General features: G+C 48.2%; 1 protein-coding gene across 2 annotated transcripts in view; it reads left to right on the forward strand.

The window, feature by feature from the left end:
* LOC119962139 (contactin-associated protein-like 5) overlaps window positions 1–22,397 on the forward strand; it is a 1,052,391-nt gene that overhangs the window by 357,515 nt on the left and 672,479 nt on the right. For both annotated transcript variants that reach the window (XM_038790062.1, XM_038790063.1), the window contains exon 4: window positions 15,632–15,779. In XM_038790062.1, the coding sequence (XP_038645990.1) occupies window positions 15,632–15,779 (148 nt within the window). The remainder of the gene's footprint in view (window positions 1–15,631; window positions 15,780–22,397) is intronic.

A 22,397-nucleotide genomic window follows, 5' to 3' on the forward strand; every position in this document is an offset into this window, starting at 1 on the left:
GTGTCTGCACCATGATATACTGGTGTATATTATGACATCCCCCCTTTTATAAGAAATGTTGATATAGGCATGTGATAATGAATAGTGTGGGTGCGTGGAGAATGTACCTAGCTATGTGTGAGGTGCGAAGACATATGTACAAAGCTATATACAGGGAGCAAGACTATTTACAGAGGAAGGTGCCTGGTGCAGATGACTACCATGAACTGGAACAACCAACGAATCTATTTACAAATCACTGGATAACGAATGCAACAATATAGGAAAAAGAACATTTCAGAGAGTCCACATGTGTACAGTGTTCATAAGTTCAGTCTCTGCGGTCGGCAACAAACTCTGGTTGACCGCCTCAAGGGTGGGGCAATGGCTGGCAGCCCAGGATCCGGGATGGCTGCAGCACTGTAAGGGGCAGGCAGAGTGACACAGTCCACGCCGGGATCAGTAGGAGAGCTGGTTGGAGGATCCCGTGATGACCCTGGAACCAGGCGAAGAGCACGCCTGTTGCGGCGCCGAATGGATCCATCCGGTAAGCGGACCAGGAAGGAGCGGGTGGCCATCTGCCTTAGAACGACATCAGGCGCAGACCAGCCACTATCCGGGAGGTGGATACGAAACTTGTCGCGTGGATGGATGTCGGGAAGGTCAGCAGCCCGTGAGTCATAGGAAGTTTTCTTCTGCAGTTGAGATATGTGCATGCGGTGGAGCACGGGGACATAATCGAGGTTGGGAGTGAGAATTGATGGCACCGTCGTTCTGAGGGTGCGGTTCATTAGCAGCTGAGCAGGAGACAGGCCGGTGGAGAGTGGGGCGGAGCGATAGGCTAGCAGAGCAAGATGGAAATCTGAGGCGGCATCGGCGGCCTTGCTGAGGAGCTGCTTAATGATGTGGACCCCCTTTTCCCCCTTTCCATTGGATTGGGGGTATAGGGGAAGCCGGCCCATTCCTGGCTCACGAAACAGGGGCCATTGTCGGACATGACCGTCAGCGGAATGCCATGGGTCGGGCACATGTCTCCTTACACGCCCTGATCACAGCCGAGGATGTGAGATCGTACAGCCTGATGGCATCCAGGTAACTGGAGAAGTAGTTGATGATGATGACGTAGTCCCTGCCCAATGCATAGAACAAGTCGATGCCCACTTTGGTCCAAGGCGATGTGACGAGCTCATGGGGCATCAGGGTCTCCCGTGGTTGGGCGGGCTGAAAGCGCTGGCAGGTAGAGCAGTTGAGCACCACATTGGCGATGTCATCATTGATGCCCAGCCAGTAGACGGCTTCTCTGGCCCTGCGGCGGCATTTCTCGATTCCTAAATGGCCTTCATGGAGTTGCTCCAACACTAGCTGGTGCATGCTTTGTGGAATGATGACGCGATCCAATTTCAAGAGCACCCCATCAACAACCTCCAGGTCATCGCGGACGTTGTAAAATTGCGGGCATTGGCCCTTGAGTCACCCGTCTGACATCAGGCGCATCACCCGCTGCAGAAGTGGATCAGCTGCTGTCTCGCGGCGAATTTGCATCAGTCGTGCATCCGAAGCTAGCAAATGGGAGGCTTCAAGCTGAGCCTGAGCATCTATTTGGCAAATTAAGCCGTCATGATCACACGGAGTTGTGATCGACCTTGAGAGGGCATCGGAAACGGCAAGGCCCTTGCCAGGGGTATAGATCAGTTGAAAGTCGGACCTGCGCAGCTTGAGTAGGATACCCTGGAGGGGAGGTATCATGTCTTTCAGGTCCTTTTTGATAACATTTACAAGGGGTGGTGGTCGGTTTCAACCGTGAACTGCGGAAGTCCATGGACGTAGTCGTGGAACTTCACGAGTCCAGTGAGAAGGCCGAGACACTCTTTCTCAATTTGCACATAGCTCTGCTCTGTGGGAGTCATCACCCGTGATGCATACGCAACGGGGGCCCATGACGAGGCCTCGTCTCGTTGCAGGAGCACGGCACCAATCCCCGACTGACTGGCATCAGTAGAGATTTTGGTTTCTTTGGTCGGGTCGAAAAAGGCCAACACGTGGAAAGCTTGGCCTTCAGCTCCTGCCATTCACGCTCGTGAGCAGGGAACCAGCGGAAACCTGTGGTTTTGCGAATCAGGTCTCTGAGGGCCGTGGTGTGTAAGGCGAGATTCGGGATGAACTTTCAGAGGAAATTCACCATACCCAGGAACCGGAGGAACGCTTTCTTGTCCTCGGGCATCTTCACGGACGTAATTGCTGCAATCTTGTCCTCGTCCGGACGCACCCCCTGGCGGGAGATGTGATCCCCCAGAAACTTGACACTCGACTGGCCGAGGAAGCATTTGGCACTATTGAGGCGGAGGCCGTGTTCGTGGATGTGCCTGAAAACACGCTGAAGGCGGGCAATGTGTTCCTGCGGGGTGGTTGACCAGGTAATAATGTCGTCCACATATACACGTACGCCGTCGATCTCCTCCATCATCTGTTCCATGATCCGGTGGAAAACCTCGGACGCAGAAATGATGCCGAATGGCATCCGGTTGTAGCAGAACCTGCCAAAGGTTGTGCTGAACGTACACAGCTTCCTACTTGACTCATCTAGTTGGATCTGCCAGGAACCCTTCGAGGCATCCAGTTTTGAGAATAGTTTGGCGTGGGCCATCTCGGACGTGAGCTCCTCACGTTTCGGAATCGGGTAGTGCTCCCGCATGATATTCTGATTCAGGTCTTTAGGATCAATACAGATCCGCATCTCGCCGGACGGCTTCTTGATGCAGACCATGGAGCTTACCCAGTCTGTGGGTTCAGTGACCCTAGAAATGACTCCTTGGTCCTGGAGGTCCTGGAGCGGTTGCTTAAGACGGTCCTTGAGGGGTGCTGGGACTCTGCGAGGTGCGTGAACAACGGGCGTGGCATTGGGCTTGAGTAAGATTTTATACGTGTACGGGAGCATGCACAAGCCTTCGAAAACATCATGGTATTGCTGGATGATGGAGTCAAGTTGTGCCCTGAAGTCTGTGTCAGAGGATGCAGACACATCGCTTCAAGAGAGAGAGTGTACTCTCTGCACTAAGTGGAGCAGCTTGCATGCCTGCGCACCAAGCAAGGAGGCTTTTGAGGTAGCAACAATCTCGAACGGGAGAATGACTGTGTGAGCACGATGTGTCACCTCAAGGCAGCAGGAGCCGCTGGCAGCGATGGCATTGCCATTGTTGTCCAGCAATTTCCACGCAGATGGCAGGACAGCAGGCTGTATTCAGAGCTGGCGAAAATCAGACGATGCGATGAGATTGGCAGAAGCGCCAGTGCCCAGGCGGAACCTGACAGGGGACCGGTTGACCGTCAGGGTGGCACACCACTCATCATCCTGGCTGATGCTGTGGACGTGGACGGGTTCAGTGCCACGCTTGGGGGACATCCTGTTCGTAGTAACGACACCGATTTGGAACGGGACCTGTGGGTCATTGCAGGCACAGACGGAATCAAGGTCTAGAGTAGGTTCATTGATGGATAGCTCTAACGTCTCTCTGGGGCTGGGTGGACCTCTTAATAACAGCAGGCATTGAAGATCTGCACATTGCAGCGTAGTGGCCTTGTTTGCCACACTGCAGGCAGCGTCGGGACTTTGCGGGACATTGCCGCTTTAAGTGGGCGGAGCTGCAGTTGCCGCATGCCGGAGCATCGGCACAGTCGCCGCACCACCACGCATGCGCGGGGCGATCCAGCGTAGCGTGCACCTGCGCGAAGCGGTCCGTGGTCAGCACGCTCACTTCGTGTAAGTGCAGGACTTGCGAAATGGCCGCTATCGTTCAGATTCAGAGCCTGAAAAGATTGAATCATTTGGACCCGTTCTGCCTCGTAAGGGGCTTGCCGTGCCGTTTCAGCAGCCTGGATGCAGGAGTAGCGCATGGAGGCATGTTCATGAAATACACAGGTCTCAATGGCCGTAGAGAGAGTGAGCTGCTTTACTTTTAGTAGCTGCTGGCGCAGGGGCTCAGATTGAACACCAAAAGCAATCTGGTCACGGAGCATGGAGTCAGAGGTGGACTGCGCAAGGACGCGGAGGTGGGTAATAAAGGACTGGAAAGGCTTGTCCTTCCCTGAATTCGCTGCTGAAACATGTATCTCTCGAAGCTCTCGTTGACCTCGACCGCGCAGTGGCTGTCGAACTTCAGAATTATGGTCTTGAATTTCGATTTGTCCTCCCCCTCATCGAAGGTGAGTGAGTTGTAAATGTGCAGAGCGTGGTCACCGGTTGTGAAGAGGAAGAGAGCAATCTTCCATGCGTCCGAGGCAGCTTCCAGGTCCCTGGCTTCGAGGTACAGCTGGAAGCGCTGTTTGAAAAGTTTCCAGTTCGAGCCCAGATTCCCTGTAATACGGAGAGGCGGCGGGTGAACGGAGTCCATTCTGTAGGATGGTGCGAGACTGGTGGAAGGCAGATCATTGAAAGGTAGGTCTCAGAAGTGCGAGCATCCCTCAACTCCTGGTATCATGAAATGTTGGTTAGTGTGCGCTTGAGAGATGAACAGATACTTCCAACACTGATGAAGGTTCAACTCTATTTTATTAACTACTTCTAACTAACTAACACACGATGACTGTGGGTCTAAATGATGCTAACTTAAACTAGAGACGTAAGCCTTGTCCGAACCAGTTGATTCTCTCAGCATGTGTTGTGAGTCTGTGCTGGGCTGGATGAGTTCTTGTTACACTGAGAGGCAGCACCCAGAATGAGCGGGAAGCGTGGTGCCCTCTGCCTTTATAGTGTGTGTATTCTAACTGGTGATTGGCTGCAGTGTTTGTACATGTTGATTGGTCCCTGTGTGTGTCCATCAGTGTGTGTCTGCACCATGATATACTGGTGTATATTATGACAGACATAAAAACTCTTCTGGTTCACTAACATCATTGGGGAAAGGAACTCTGCCATCCGTACCTGGTCTGGGACTCCAGATCCACATGTGGTTGACTCTTAAATGCCCTCAATGCCTTGCCTAGCAATACACTCAGTTGTATTAAACATTAGTCAATAAGGAATTGAAACCAGTCGGATCACCTGATATTGACTTAGAACCTGAAACCACAATGACAAACCCAGTCTTGTCGACCTTGCAAAGTCCTCCTTATTATTGGCTTCGGCCATAATTGAGGGAGCTGTCTCACAGACTAGTCAAGCAACAACCTGACATAGCCATACTCATGGAATCATAGTGACATCAGTGGGTACCTTCTACTTGCGGGCAGCAGGGCAGCACAAGTGGATAGCACTGTGGCTTCACAGCGTCAGGGTCCCGGGTTCAATTCCCGGCTTGGGTCGATGTCTGTGCGGAGTCTGCACGTTCTCCTTGTGTCTGTGCGCATTTCCTCCGGGTGATCCGGTTTCCTCCTACATGTTCCAAAAGACGTGCTGTTAGGTAATCTGAACATTCTGAATTCTCCTTCCGTGTACCCGAACAGGCGCCGGAATATGGCGACCAGGGGCTTTCCACAGTAACTTCATTGAAGTGTTAATGTCAGCCGACTTGTGACAATAATAAAGATTATTACAAGTTGCACTGCAAGAACTCACCAAGGCTCCTGAGACAGCACCTTCCAAACTCATTCCCGCTACGACCCAGAAGGACAAAGGCAGCAGATATGTGGGAACATCACCACCTAGCCATTCCCCTCCAAGCCACTAACCATCCTGACTCGGACATATATTACCGTTCCTTCACTGTCACTGGGTAAAACTCCTGTTACTCCCTCCCTGACAGCACTGTGGAAGTCCATAATCTACATGGATTGCCGTGGTTCATAGAATCATAGAAAATAGAAGCAGGAGGAGGCCACTTGCCTCCTCGACCCTGCTCTACCATTCATTCTGGTCTTGGCTGGTCATCCAATTGAATATCCTGATCCCACCTTCCCCTCAAACCGTTTAATCCCCTTCACCTCAAGCGCTGTCTCTATTTGCTTCTTTAAAGAAGGTAGCTGACCACCACCTTCTCAAGGGCAATTAGGGATGGGAACTAAATTCTGGCCTAGCCAATGATGCCCACTTCCCATGAAGTAATAAAAATAAAAATACAGCAGTAATTAGACTATGAGGGGGTGAAGCACTAAAATATGGTATGACAGTCACGTATACCCCCCCCCCCCCCAATTAATCATTCTCCTACAGCCTCTCAGACCTGGCCATGAAACCCCTCACCCATTTGTCAGTCCGATCCTGTCGCTACCCCGTACCTAACTGACCTCCTTTTCTTCAGGAGCTGCCTGTAGTCCCAGCAGTGGCCACGCAGAGACTTGGCGCTGCTGAGTAGACAGTGCTGCCCACCAATCAATTGGCCAGCTGCTCTCTGAGGTGGGAGTTTGTCCCCAAACGGGTGTGCAGGTCTCTGCCTGAGCCAATTAACGTCCCAGCAAGCATAAAATAGCTGTGGGGCAGCTGGTGTCTTGGTGGGCAGTCTCCCCGCTGACTTTTTAGTCAGGGGAGGAGTGGGGAATATGGCGACGTATATAAACCATCCCGAACTTTATATAAAGCTTCACTTCAGACAAATTACTGTGAGGGAGATGTTACATTATGATAGCCACGTGGCAAAATGTTCCGAAAAGACAGGAAACTGAAAAGACAGTCATCGCTTAAAAGAGAAAGCTGGGATAACATTGCAGCTGCAAACTTCCATTAATATTGAGTTTGCTGAAGGGTTACACATGAAAGGTTAACCGACTGATCTTTCCTTTTCACAAAACAGTGTTTTGCATTCCCATTTTTCTCTTTTATAAGCAGCAGGCTTTTTAAATCCCTGCAACAACAATTATCCCCCTCCCAAATCGGCATCTGTAAATTGGCAAGCAGCTAATCCAACATATTGTGAATAGGCTGTTTTACAAACATAGAAACATTCGGCCCTTCGAGCCTGCTTCACCACGCATGACAATGATGGCTGATCAACCAGCACAGTAACCTGTCACCGCTATCCCCTTCCTCCCCCTTACCCTTTTGTCCCTTTAACCCCAAAAGGTATATCTACCTCCTTCCTGAAAACATACAGGACTGAATTCTCGGATTCGCAACGCCGGCAGCAAGAATCGCGATCTGGCGGAGAATCGCGTGCAATGGTGAAATTGTGATTTCCGACCGGTGTCAATTCCGTCGCCATGCTCCGATCCCTCGCCGGTGACGCTATTGAAGTTTGCATGCAAAATTGTCATTTGCATGGATTTGAATATCATTAGCGGCTTGGACACTTCATGCTCAACACCTCCACTATGGTCCGCCCCTCTTAGGCGGAGGTCTTGAGGGCCCGAATTGGCAGAAGTATTTACAAGCGCGGACTTGACGCCAGTTTGCTGAGGGGGAGCGACTGGTAAAAAAAAACTCTCAAAAATTGTCATTCTTGCAGGGGAGGGAGGTGTCTTCTCAGGCCGGTGGGGCAGTAACAGGGAATACCTTGGTGTCAGGTCTATGGATATTGGGGCTGGGATTTTCCGAACTCCCTGCCAAGTGTTGACGCCGGCGTAGACACCGGAGTGGTGCACGCCAGCGTCAGCAGGTCTCCTGGCCCAGCAATTCCATGGTCCTCAGGTATCCAGCACGGCGCCGATGTGCCACAGGCAGCTCCAGCGCCGAAACATGGCCCTGCATGGCCGGCACGTCTCCGTGGAATGGCCGTCACTGCGCCGGCGCATCTCGCTGGTGGTCGTCTTTGCGCCGGCGTCGCGCAACATGGCAGAGACCTACAGCGGGCCCAAGGGGGAAGCAGGTAGGCCCCCACCAGATCACGGGCCCCTGCCAATCGGTAGCCCCTGATCGCAGGCCAGGGTGCCGTGGAGGCCCCCCCCCCCCTGGAGTCAGACCCCCCCCGCACCAGGACGGCTACTGCGGCCGCGGATCCGAGCTCCCACCGGGTGGTACCAGGTTGGAACCACCACGCCGGCGGGACTGCCTGAACTAGGCGAGAATTCGGCCGGTCAACCGCGGAGAATCGCCGCGGGGGCATCTTTCAGCGGCCACCGACTGGCGCCGCGTCGACTGCGCGGGAGCGAATACCGCCGATTCTCCGGTTGCTGGCGAATCGCGTCCTGCCGTTGGAGCGGCGGGGCGGGGATTTCCCGCCTCTTGCAAGAGTCAACGGCCTCTTCCCGACACCATATCAGGCGTGGCAATGCCACTGAATCGCGCCCTAGGTCATATCCTGCACTGGCGAGCCTGGTGCAGTAAGACTACTCATGGAACAGGGCGCCATTTTTGAAGGTAGCCATGATATTTCAACCCCTCGATACGCCCCCACGGTGCCCTCAGGAACTCCCACTTCACTCAACTTACCTCTTCCGGGGTCCTAGAGCCCACCCCTCAGCCCACCTCCTATGAGCAAGGCCCCCCCATGCCCGACCCCTGGCATTGGTAACCTGGCAACTGGGCATCTTGGCACTGACACTGCCCTGCCAGGTGCCCTGGTGGCAGTGCCAAGGTGTCAGGCTGGCAATTCCAAGGTACCCAGATGGCAGCGGGAGTGCCAGTATACCACCCTGCCCAGAGCTCGACCACCCAGAGGCCTTAGCTCTCCAATGAGATCCTCCAATGTGCTATCACGACTGGCTGACGACTTGTGAGCCAGTACCAAATGACACTCAGTTGAGGCCTCGCTGGCGAGGCCGGTGAATCCCGGGCACCAGGTGAATTGGGCAAGAACATTTTTAAATAAGCCTAATGGATCATTTAAATATGTGCGCCTGGATTTTGCCCAGCGAAAGCGAGATGCAGATTGCGATGCACTGCAAGATTCCGTTGAATCTCATGAGATTCAACGGCCTCGTCCCGACAACACATCCGGCACGACAAGGCTGTTGAATCAAGCCCTGCATTTAAAATGCATTTGCCCACTCACTAAATTGTCTAAATTACACTGAAAGATCTCTGCATCCTCCTTACAGCTCACCCTCCCACCCAGCTTTATGTCATCTGAAAATTTGAAGATATTACATTAGTTCCCTCATCTAAATCATTGACACCCATTGTGAATATCTAGGGCCCCAGCACTGATTCCCTGCGGTACCCTGCTAGTCACAGCCTGCCACTTGGACAAAGTTGTTTACAAATTAAAAATTGAACATGTTTGAACCAGCTTGAAATCAATTTTGAAACTAATTCAGACATTTCTCATAGTATTGCGTATAATTTAAAGGACAAAGTGTTGGATTTGCAATAAGTGATGCGCAAATCCAAAGAACTAAGAAAAATCACCACCATTGTCTATTACAAACTATTAGAGCCTTATATTAAAGGGTAAAAAGCAAATTATTCTTTCACTTGTTCTATGATGAATATATTTAATATTATCATTACGTAAATCCTACATAAATCAGAGATAAACTGATTGTACATGACCTTTAATGTCTTATTAATAGCTGAACACATTAAATACGAGTTAAATCAAGTCTTGGCAAACACTTTCTCGATTATAGTTATATATCACAATGAATGAATCGCAACACCCTAATTAGGTATAGTATAAATCTACTAGAAGTAGAAATTTTTGCTGAATAGTCCAGCTTGCTTAAAACTAATATTGCATTACCGTGCAGGAGATCATTCTTTTTGTTCATTGACACTTCGGCACTTTCCCAGGTATTGAGGGCAGCAGAGTAGCATGGTGGTTAGCATAAATGCTTCACAGCTCCAGGGTCCCAGGTTCGATTCCCGGCTGGGTCACTGTCTGTGTGGAGTCTGCACGTCCTCCCCCTGTGTGCGTGGGTTTCCTCCGGGTGCTCCGGTTTCCTCCCACAGTCCAAAGATGTGCGGGTTAGGTGGATTGGCCATGCTAAATTGCCCGTAGTGTCCTAATAAAAGTAAGGTTAGGGGGGAGGGTTGTTGGGTTACGGGTATAGGGTGGATACGTGGGTTTGAGTAGGGTGATCATGGCTCGGCACAACATTGAGGGCCGAAGGGCCTGTTCTGTGCTGTACTGTTCTATGTTCTATGTATGACACTTCGGCACTTTCCCAGGTATTGATACAGGACTCTTTGCAAGCCGTGCTGCTTTGATTTTGTGGGTGCAGTGATGTTTTTACGAAGAATAAGCCATTAAAAATTAGCCCCGTAATTTAGTGTAAGTAGGTGAACATCATTAATGGAAATGCAATTAAGCCAATTGATAAATCATGCATCGCAGCGATTGCTTTGTGAGCTATATAAAGATGGGGATAGAAGCTCAAAAGAAACAGTTGAATGGGGACAGGAGAGGGCAGGGGAAAGGTTGGAGAGATTGTTGCTTCTTAATAAGCGACCAGTCGAATTTAGCTTCCCATTACCCGCAGTTGATCCAGTTATGTGAGTTTGTGAATGGGTCACTTATATTTGAGTTATTATAGAAGCAGCTATTCAATCTCAAATAAATTAAGTTGAAAACTGATATTGTTATGGAAGCCTAATGGCAATTATAATTGCTGCACAAGAGTCTGGTGCATCTTTGCACATTGCTGTGATCTGAAAGTAATTCATTTTAAAGAGCTTTGATCTTTTCCGAGAAGTAATAAATCACTACGATAATTTTATTTCTTTCGAGATCCTCAAGATGCATTCCTACACCTGGACTGCTCAGGTGGGGCTGTGGGTACTTTTCACAAAGGGTATCCTGCTAAATAGTCCTGTGCCATGCTGGACACAAACTTGGACCTTCAAGCGGGAGATAACTTACCAGAGGAAGACATGGACGAGTCGGGGAACTCCTTGAATTATGACGATCTAGAAGAACATAAAGCTGAGGAAGATGGTAATAGTGTGCTTACAAAGAGGCAATGCTGTTGAAGCAGCTCAATAGAATACAGAACATAGAGTGCAGAAGGAGGCCATTTGGCCCATCGCGTCTGCACCAACCCATTTAAGCTCTCACTTCCACCCTATCCCCATAACTCAATAACCCCTCCTAACCTTTTTTGTTCACTAAGGGCAATTTGGCCAATCCACTTAACCTGCACGTCTTTGGACTGTGGGAGGAAACCGGAGCACTCAGAGGAAACCCACGCAGACACGGGGAGAACGTGAAGACTCCGCACAGACAGTGACCCAGTGGGGAATAGAACCTAGGACCCTGGCGCTGTGAAGCCACAGTGCTAGCCACTTGTGCTACCATGCTGCCCCCAATATGGAAGACATGCCTGTGAGGCACAGATAACCACACGGTTCCAGATGGAATGTGAGCAAGAAGTGCCAGGAGTTTCAAAGAACAAGAGAGGAGCCAGGAGTTTTAAGAGCGAGAAAGGAGATGTGGGTTTTAAAAGAGTGAGAGGGGATCTGGGCATTTTAAAAGGGCCAGAGAGGAGCCAGGAGTTTAAAAGAGTGAGAGACGAGAAGGATAAATGCAAACACTAGTTCAGAAAGAGGCATGGGACCAAACAAAGAAACTGATTGATGGGTAAGTCTAGGTGAGTATTTTCAATCTTTTAAAATAATTAATTGCTTAATATCAAGATAGGAACTAAAAAAAGTAAATAAAAAGTAGTATAGAATAGTACCGCCCAATTATAATAGAAGTGTCAAGTAAGAAACAGGGTTCCTAACTAACGTAAATAAGGCCCCTAGCTAAAATATTTTTCTTCAGGGAGTAACGAGCTTAATCAAGAAGGACATCATGACAGGGGCTGTCAGACCTGTGCTATGCTCCTCCTGCACAATGTGGGAAACGACCATGTGTGCAGAAGGTGTATGCAAATGCTGCTTCTAAATAGCCAGACATCAGAGCTGGAACTGCGAGTGGACTTACTGTGGAGCATCCGTGATGGTGAAGAAGTCATGGATAGCACGTTTAGCAAGGTGGTCACACCACAAGTGAGGATTACACAGGCAGTAAGGGATTGGGTGACAATCAGGAACAGTAAAAGACTCAGGAAGGTAATGCAGGAGTCCCTTGTGGTCAGCTCCCTCTCAAACACATATACCTCTTTGTTTACTGTTGGGGGGGGGGGGGGGGAGAATGCCCTCTCAGGGGAAAGCAGCAGCAACTAAATCTATGGCACCGTGGATGGCTCAGATGGGTGAGAGAAAAATTAGTGGCAGGGCTATAGTGATAGAGGATTCAATAGGGGCAAAGACAGATACTTCTGTGGCCGCAAACGTGAATTGAGGATAGCATGTTGCCTCCCTTGTGCCAGGTTCCGGAATGTCACGGAATGGCTGGCAGGGCATTTTGGGGAGAGAAGTGAGCAGCCAATGCTTGTGGTATACATTGGTACCAATGACATGGGTACTAAGGGTTTCGGCCCTGCAAACTGAGTATAGGAAGTTAGAAGATAAACTAAAATGCAGGGACTCAAATGTAGTAATCTCAGGATTACTCACAGTTCCACGTGTTAGAGAGAGCAGGAATAGGAGGATAGATTAGATGAATGGAGGTGGAACATTAGCTAGTGAGGTCGAAGATCTAGTGATAGACCTGGAATTACACAAAACGCAAGGGTTAAAAGTGTCTTGCAAAGGAAAATGGTGAGGTTGAACTGTTTATACTTCAATGCAAGGGGTATTACAAACAAGGTAGATGTGTTAAGAGCACAGGGAGAGATATGGCAGCAGGATGTCATTGTTGTAATGGAAACCTAAAGGAGGGGCAAAATTGGCAGCTCAATATCCCTGGATCCAGTTTTCAGGCAGGAGAGAGTGGAAGATAAAAAAGGAGGGAGAGGAACACCAATGGCTAATGAATCAATTGCAGTTGAGGGGCAGCACGGTAGCATGGTGGTTAGCATAAATGCTTCACAGCTCCAGGGTCCCAGATTTGATTCCCGGCTGGGTCACTGTCTGTGCGGAGTCTGCACGTCCTCCCCGTGTGTGCGTGGGTTTCCTCCGGGTGCTCCGGTTTCCTCCCACAGTCCAAAGATGTGCGGGTTAGGTGGATTGGCCATGATAAATTGCCTGTAGTGTCCTAAAAAGTAAGGTAAGGGGGGGGGGGGGGGGGGTTTGTTGGGTTACGGGTATAGGATGGATACGTGGGTTTGAGTAGGGTGATCATGGCTCGGCACAACATCGAGGGCCGAAGGGCCTGTTCTGTGCTGTACTGTTCTATGTTCGATGTTCTAGTTGTGAGAAGGGATGATAAACTAAAAGAGTCAACAAACGAGGCTTTATGGATTGAGCTTCAAAATAAAAAAGGAGCACTGGCACTTGTGGGCAGCACAGAAATTAGCACTGCTGCCTCACAACTCCAGGGACACAGGTTCGATTCTGACCTCAGGTGACTGTGTGGAGTTTGCACAACCTCCCTGTGTCTGCGTGGGTTTCCTACAGGTGCTCTGATTTCCTCCCACAATTAGGGCCATACTAAGTTGTCCCTTAGTGTTCACAGTTTACATGGGGTTACCAGGTGATGGGAATAGGATGGGATTGTGGGCCTACCAGAGGGTTAGTGCAGACCTGATGGGCCAAATGGCCTCCTTCTACACTGTAGTGATAACATGATTCTGTGACTCTACTGGGAGTGTACTACAGAACCCCAAATAGTGAAAGGGAGATAGAAGAAAAAATATGTAGCCCCATTTCTGCCTGTAAGAACAAGAGGGCAATGATAGTAGGAGACTTCAAGTATCACAATAACAACTGGGATTCAAAGAATATTAGGGGAACCGAGGGAGAAAAATTTGTGCAGTGCGTCCAGGAAAAGTAAGAGGTCTTACAACACAAAGTTAAAGTCCAACAGGTTTGTTTCAGATCACTAGCTTTCGGAGCACTGCTCCTTCCTCAGGTGAATGAAGTGGTAGGTTCCAGAAACATACATATGGACAAAGTCAAAAATGCAAAACGATACTTTGAATGACAGCATTTACAGGTAATTAAGTCTTTACAGATCCAGAGGGAGGGGTAATCCCAGGTTAATGAGGTGTGAATTGTCAGGACAGTTGGTAGGATTTTGCAAGCCCAGGCCAGATGGTGGCCCATCCAACTTAGTCTTTCTTCATATGACAGTCCCGCCATCTCAGGAATTAGCCTGGTAAACTTTCTCTGCACTCCCTCCATAGCAAGAACATCCTGCTTCAGATAAGGACAACACAACTGCACATAATACTCCAGGTATGGCTTCACCAATGCCCTATACAATTGTAGTAAAACATCCCTATTCCTATATTCAATCCTTCTGCTATGAAGGCCAACATACCATTTGCCTTCTTACTTCATGCTGTACCTGCGTGCTTACTTTCAGCGACTGACGCACAAACACACCAAGGTCTCACTATGTATCCATCTCTCTCAATTTACGCGGATACAAATAATAATCTGCCTTCATATTTTTCTATCAAAGTGGCTAACCTCACATTTATCCACGTTATACTGCATCTTTCATGCAAAAGCGCACTCATTCAGCCTCTCCAAATCCCGCTGAAACATCACTGCATCCTCCTCACAGCTCACCCTCCCACCCAACTTTGTATCATCTACAAATTTGGAGATAATATATTTAATCCCCTCGTTGAAATCATTAATATATTGTGAACATTTGGGATCGTAGCACAGAACACTGTGGTACCCAACTCGTCACTGCCTGCCAATTGGAAAAAGACCCGTTTACGGCAACTTTTTTCTTCCCATCTGCTAACCAGCTTTCTATCCATCGCAAGACACTACCACAATTTACCCTAGATTTTCTCAATCTCTGCGCACACAGACAAACGACATAGAGGGAAAGGGTGGTGGAAAGAGAAATAAAATATTAATAAATATTAATAAAAATAAAAGGATAAGGATCTTTGCTGCACTGGGTTGACATCTGTTCAATGTCTTTCTAAAATTCAAGCTTTCATTTTGATACTTCCTCCTTTTCGGTGGTTTCTCTTGCAAGGTTGTCTACTTTCTCAGCATCATTTCACATTCATAGCAAAGGATGTGCCAGAAACTCACTGCTTTCAGAACAATAGGGTAGTTCTTTCGCTTCAGCAAGCAGGAGAGCCAGGAAATTGCAGGTAGTATTTATGTAACTGGTCCAGTTATGTTTCTGGTCAATGGTGCCACCCAGGATGTTGACAGTGGGGAATTCAGTAATTGTAATGCTTTGGAATGTCATGGGAGATGGTTAGATCCTCTTGTTCAAAGTGGGCACGTCTTTCCACTTGTGTGGCGTAAACATTACTTGCCACTTCGCAGGCAACCCAGAATGTTGTCCAGTCCTTGCTCCCTGTGGTCATGGACTCTTCCAGTATGTGAGGAGCGGCAATTGGAATTGAACACTGCAAAATCATGAGCAAACATTCCCACTTCTGATATAATGACAGATGGACTGTCATGGAGGAAGCAGCTGAAGATAGTTGGGCACTTTGCTCTGAGGAACTTCTACAGCGATGCCCTGCAGGGCTGTAGTGATTGATCTGCAAGAGCCATGGTCATCTTCCTTTATGCACGATGATATTCCAATCTGTGGAGAGATTTCCCTTGATTTCCATTGATTTTAGTTTTACTGATTCACACAGGTGAAAACCAGTAATTAAGACACATAATCGCAGAGGGGACAAAACTGGTGATTCTTCAATTACCGAATTTCCAATTCTTGTTTGGTGTACTGCACTTTGGATATCATTTTTTTTAGAAAGAGTTTTCAAGATCTATTTCATACATTTAGGTAAATGGCAATTTTGTTCCACTCAAACAGGGTATTGTTGCTTTTCCTGCCTGAATTTTTTTATTTTTCTATTCCTTTTTCAGGCTTTCTCGGCGAACTCTAATGCCGATGGCGTTGAGCGACACAAATTGCAGCACTCTATCAAAGCAAGACTCCTTCGTTTTGTTCCCCTTGAGTGGAATCCACATGGTAGAATAGGAATGAGAGTTGAAGTTTACGGCTGTTCATACAGTAAGTACGAACTAATAGTGCAAAGGACTTTATTTTCAGAGCGTCTTACTCAAGTACTGTTATCATTTGGGTATGTCGAATTGAAATGAGGAATGCTATCACTTTGTAGTTCAGTGCTTCAACGGTTTAAATGAAGAGTCCTGGGGACATCTTATTATAAGTTAATTGAACGACAGACATTGAATCAACCAACACAAGATGAGATATAATAAAGGTCAGTGAAAATTAAGTCAGATTCCTTATCAGCTTTACTGCAAAAGGCAACAGTTCTAAAACATGACTGATTTATGTTAATTCAGCTTAAAAGCAAACATTTATTACAATATCAAACAATTTAAGTCACTGGTTTGACATTTCTTATAATTTGTGGCTGAAACATCTGGATTTTGTGATATGTTATGAGGCAGACTTGATTAGGGAACCTGAAGGTGAAGGAACACTGAGGGGGCAGTGACCACAATATGATTGCATTCACCCTGCAGTTTGAGAGGGAGAAGCTGGAATCAGATGTAATGGTATTATAGTTAAATAAAGGTAACAGCAAAGACATGAGGGAGGTACAGGCCAGAGTTGATTGGAAGGGGAAACCAGCAGGGAAGATATTGGAACAGCAACGGCAGGGGTTTTGGGGAGTAATTCGAGATGCACTACAGAAATTCAATCCAAGGAGGGCGAAACATGCTAAGGGGAGGAGGACAAGGTATCCATGGCTGACGAACAAAGTCAGGGACAACATAAAAGCAAAAGAAAAAACATATATATGGTGAAGATTAATGGGAAGCCAGAGGATTGGGAAGCCTTAAAAAGCAACCAGTGAACAACTATAAAAAGCAATCAAGGGGAAGAAAATGAAATATATGAGTGTAAGCTAGCTAATAATATAAAAGAACATTGCAAGAATTTTTTTAATACATATACAAAAGATAAGAGAGAGGCAAGAATGGACATTGGAAAATGAGGTTGGAGAAATCATAGAATTTACAGGGCAGAAGGAGGCCATTTGGCCCATCGAGTCTGCACCGGTCCTTACAATGAGCACCCTACTCAAGCCCACGTATCTACCCTATCCCCGTAACCCAGTAACACCCACTTAACCTTTTATTGGAAACTAAGGGCAATTTAGCATGGCCAATCCACCTAACCCTCACATCTTTGGACTGTGGGAGGAAACCGGAGTGCCCGGCGGAAACCCACCCAGTCAAGGGGAGAACGTGCAGACTCCACATAGATAGTGACCCAGCTGGGAATCGAACCCGGGACCCTGGAGCTGTGAAGTAACTGTGCTAACCACTATGCTACCATGCTGCCCAGTAGTAAGTAGTAGTAGAGCCCAGTAGTAGAGAAGTAGTAATGAGGAACAAAGAAATGGCAGAGAAACTGAATAGGTACTTTGCATCATTCTTCATGGTGGAAGACACCAGTGGCATACCAGAACTCCAAGAGAGTCAGAGGGCAGAGTTAAGTGTATTGGCCATCACTAAGGAGCTGGGGCAGCTGAAAGGTCTGAAGGTGGATAAATCACCCAGACCGGGGATCAACTACACTGATTTGAATTGATTTATTGTCACATGTAGCTAGTGGTGTCCCTCAGGGATCCGTGTTGGGCCCACAATTGTTCACAATCTACATAGATGATTTGGAGTTGGGGACCAAGGGAAATGTGTCCAAGTTTGCAGACGACACTAAGATGAGTGGTAAAGCGAAAAGTGCAGAGGATACTGGAAGTCTGCAGAGGGATTTGGATAGGTTAAGTGAATGGGCTAGGGTCTGGCAGATTGAATACAATGTTGACAAATGTGAGGTTATCCATTTTGGAAGGAAAAACAGCAAACGGGATTATTATTTAAACGATAAAATATTAAAGCATGCCGCTGTGCAGAGAGACCTGGGTGTGCTAGTGCATGAGTCACAGAAAGTTGGTTTACAGGTGCAACAGATGATTAAGAAGGCAAATGGAATTTTGTCCTTCATTGCTAGAGGGATGGAGTTTAAGACTAGGGAGGTTATGTTGCAATTGTATAAGGTGTTAGTGAGGCCACACTTGGAGTATTGTGTTCAGTTTTGGTCTCCTTACTTGAGAAAGGACGTACTGGCGCTGGAGGGTGTGCAGAGGAGATTCACTAGGTTAATCCCAGAGCTGAAGGGGTTGGATTATGAGGCGAGGTTGAGTAGACTGGGACTGTACTCGTTGGAATTTAGAAGGATGAGGGGGGATCTTATAGAAACATTTAAAATTATGAAGGGAATAGATAGGATAGATGCGGGCAGGTTGTTTCCACTGGCGGGTGAAAGCGGAACTAGGGGACATAGCCTCAAAATAAGGGGAAGTAGATTTAGGACTGAGTTTAGGAGGAACTTCTTCACCCAAAGGGTTGTGAATCTATGGAATTCCTTGCCCAGTTAAGCAGTTGAGGCTCCTTCATTAAATGTTTTTAAGATAAAGATAGATAGTTTTTTGAAGAACAAAGGGGTTAAGGGTTATGGTGTTCGGGCTGGAAAGTGGAGCTGAGTCCACAAAAGATCAGCCATGATCGCATTGAATGGCGGAGCAGGCTCGAGGGGCCAGATGGTCTACTCCTGCTCCTAGTTCTTATGTTCTTATGTATCGCAGTACAAGGAAAAGTATTTTTCTGCGGCCAAGGGAACGTACACGGTACGTTTGTACTTACTAAACAAAAAAACAATAAGAATAATCAACAGAGTACATTGACAAATAGTACAACAACAAACAGTGATTGGTTACAGTGCGGAATAAGGGGCCAAACAAAGCAAATACATGAGCAAGAGCAGCATAGGGCATTGTTAAAATTGTTCTGACAGAGAATAGATCAGTCTGAGGGAGAGTCGTTGAGGAGTCTTGTAGCTATGGGGAAGAAGCTGTTCCTATATCTGCATGTGCAGTTCTTCAGACCTCTGTATCTTCTGCCTGATGGAAGGGTCTAGAAAAATGCAACGCCTGGGTTGGAGGGTCTCTGATAATGCTATCTGCTTTCCTGAGGCAGCGGGAGGTGCAGGCAGAATCAATGTCACGGTGGCAAGCTTGTGTGATGCGTTGGGCTGAGTTCACTCTGCAGTTTCTTGCGATCTTGGGCCGAGCATTTGCCATACCAGTGGGCAGGGGGGACTTTGGCGGGGGCTGTGGTCACTATTGGGGATGGTCCGAAGGTGGCAAGCCTGGCTAAAGATGGGCATGATTCTGCAGGCTGCATCCGCATGCGGCTGGTGCCATGTTACACGCCGCGGCTGCTGCAGGTTGCCGCTGTGCGCATGCACGGCCATTGACCTGGCAATTCGCCGGCCATATCCGAAGCTGGAGCCAGGGGCTCTACACTGCATGCCGGCAAGCCCCCCACCAGACAGAGGATTGGTGGAGATTGTGCGCTGTTTTTTCGGGCATAAAACACCACTGTTCCCACAAGGACATCAACACATAGTCTTGCAAATGGAGAATCCAACCCAGAGGCTCTCAGGAGTAACCTGAAGTAGGAAATGCGAGGTAGCGAGGTGGAGCAGTTTTATACGGAAATTGGAGAGCTTAGGGCCCAGACAGCTGAAGATGTGACCACCAATGGGGGAGAAATTCAATTCAGGAATGGTCAAGAGGCCCGAGTTAGAGGAGTGTGGGCATCTTGGAACCTGGGAATCTGCAGGAGAGAGATAGGGAGGGACAAGGCCATAGAGGGATGAAAACAATGATAAGAATTTTTAAAATCTAAGTGTCGCTTAACCAGGAGCCCATGTAGCCAGTGAGCACTGTGGTAATGGGTGAATGGGATTTGATATAAGTTTGGCCATGGGATATGCGTTAAGGCACAGGATATGATTTATGACATGGGATATGAATTAGGACACAGTCCACAGTGTCCTAGATATCCTGAGGTTTACAGACTATTGAATGTATGAGGCCAGCCAGGGGTATGTTAGAATAGTCAAGTCCAGAGATAACAATGTTATGATGTGGAGATGCCAGCATTGGACTGGGGTGAGCACAGTAAGAAGTCTTACAACGCCAGGTTAAAGTCCAACAGGTTTGTTTCAAACACTAGCTTTTGGAGCACTACTCCTTCCTCAGGTGAATGAAGAGGCTTGTTCCAGAAACATAGATATAGACAAATTCAAAGATGCCAGACAATGCTTAGAATGCGAGCATTTGCAGATAATTGAATCTTTACAGATCCAGAGATAGGGGTAACCCCATGTTAAAGAGGTGTATATTGTCTCAAGCCAGGACAGTTGGTAGGATTTTGCAAGCCCTTTCTAAGCATTGTCTGGCATCTTTGAATTTGTCTATATAAATATGTTTCTGGAACAAACTCCTTCATTCACCTGAGAAACAACTGTGCAACCTCAAACAAACCATTGTTTGCAACAAACTACCCAGCCTTCAGAACAGCGACCACGACCCCACACAACCCTGCCATGGCAATCTCTGCAAGACGTGCCAGATCATCGACATGGATACCACCATTACACATGAGAACACCACCCACCAGGTACGCGGTACATACTCGTGCAACTCGGCCAACGTTGTCTACCTCATACGCTGCAGGAAAGGATGTCCCGAAGCGTGGTACATTGGCGAGACCATGCAGACGCTGCGACAATGAATGAACGGACATCGCACGACAATCACCAGGCAGGAATGTTCCCTTCCAGTCGGGGAACACTTCATCAGTCAAGGGCATTCAGCCTCTGATCTCTGGGTAAGTGTTCTCCAAGGCGGCCATCAAGACGCACGGCAACGCAGAATCGCAGAGCAGAAACTTATAGCCAAGTTCCGCACACATGAGTATGGCCTCAACCGGGACCTGGGATTCATGTCCCATTACATTCATCCCCCACCATCTGGACTAACACTCCACACACTCCGTGCACGTGTTTGTCCGAGTAGAACCTCTCCCCAACTGTCTTGCGAAACAAACATGAATCCTGCCCGCCGCTCCGACGCCGACTGCTGAATTCTCCGGAGCCGTTTATTTGGGGGGGGGACGGGATCACGTCGCGCCAGTCGTGGGCCGTTGGCAGTGCCCCCCCCCCGGCGATTCTCCGGGCCCTGATAGGCTGAGCAGCCGCCCATTTTTGGCCGGTTCCGCCGGCATGAAATACACAAGGTCCATTCCTGCGGGACCTGCTCTGAGGGCGGCCTGCGTAGTCCTCAGGGGGGCGCGCGGGGGGATCCAGCCCTGGGGGGATCATGGCCCACCGATCTGTGGACAGGCCAGTGCCATGGGGGCACTCCTTCCCTCCGCACCGGCCTCTGAAAAGCTCCGCCATGGCCGGCGCGGAGAGAAAATCCCCTGCGCATGCGCAGGAAACACGCCGGTGGTTCTGCGCATGCACCAGAACATGCTGGCACTCCCACGCATGCGCCAACACACGCCAGCCGGCGGAGGCCCTTCGGCACTGGTTGGTGCAGCGCCACCCACTCCAGCACCAGCCTAGCACCTGGAATTACAGAGGATTCCGCAACTTCCGGGCGGCCCGATGCCGTAGTGATTCACGTCACTCTTTGGCGCCAATACGGCCTGCCTGCCGGTTGGGGGTGAATCCCGGCCAAAGAATTTTATGGAACCAGAATCCTAATTTTGGTTCAAATCCCAGATTGGCACCCAACTATATGCATTTGATAAAACTGAAGAAATGTTGCTGCACCACAGGAGTGATAACACTAACCACTAGACAGCTTTCATATTAAAATAAACTTTAATTTGAGCACAGAATTAAGCACATTAGTTACAAAGATGTAGCTTCACAGCTCAGAGGTAAGCATATTAACTTGTTCCTTGGAACCTGTCTCCACATCCTGATTGAGCAACCAATATATTACAAATACTACATATGTGTAAAGTTAACAACCGGGTTTTACTTGCTTTTTTGGTGAGAGTCCTTGGAGAGAGATACCTTTATTTTGGAACAAGCTGAAAACCTTCTGCTCAGCTTTAAACCCTGGAAGCAACTCCTTTGTCCAGACTGACCTGGCCCCTCCCATTAATTACACCAGCTGCACTCAAAGCATACAACATTCTTTTGTCTCTTGCTGCAAGATATGCCTTCATTTATTTAGCCAGCCCACTCTTCCAACATAATATTAGCTCACTATCTGCAAAAAGATAAAAAGACTTTTAATATCTATTAGCAAAACACTTGCCCTGCAAAAATCACAGACCACCTCACTTTTAATCACAGCTCTCGCAGACGTGGTGCCTGTAAGCATTTTTTAAAAATGCTTTTCCCCAATTAAGGGGCAATTTAGCATGGCCAAAAACTACCTTTTGGGTGGTGGGGGTGAGACCCACGTAGACACGAGGAGAATGGCAAAATCTACAGGGAGAGTGACCCGGCGCCGGGATCGAACCTGGGTCCTCGGTGCCGTGAGGCAGCAGTGCTAACCACAGCGCCACCATGCCACCCTCTGTAAGCATTCTAACCTAGGTTGTGATAGATTTACTGCAAATATATAAACAATAAGGTACGATAATTTATTTCAATCATCAAAGGAGTAAGATATACCCTATTCCACATCACTGAAATATTAACATGGAAGTGTGGCAGCTTACCTGTTTTGTAAGAAAAATATCAATGTTGGGGATTACAGAAATGTAGCTGCATTTGAAATGA

This window comes from Scyliorhinus canicula, chromosome 2 (assembly GCF_902713615.1).
Source record: "Scyliorhinus canicula chromosome 2, sScyCan1.1, whole genome shotgun sequence".
Classification (NCBI taxonomy): domain Eukaryota; kingdom Metazoa; phylum Chordata; class Chondrichthyes; order Carcharhiniformes; family Scyliorhinidae; genus Scyliorhinus; species Scyliorhinus canicula.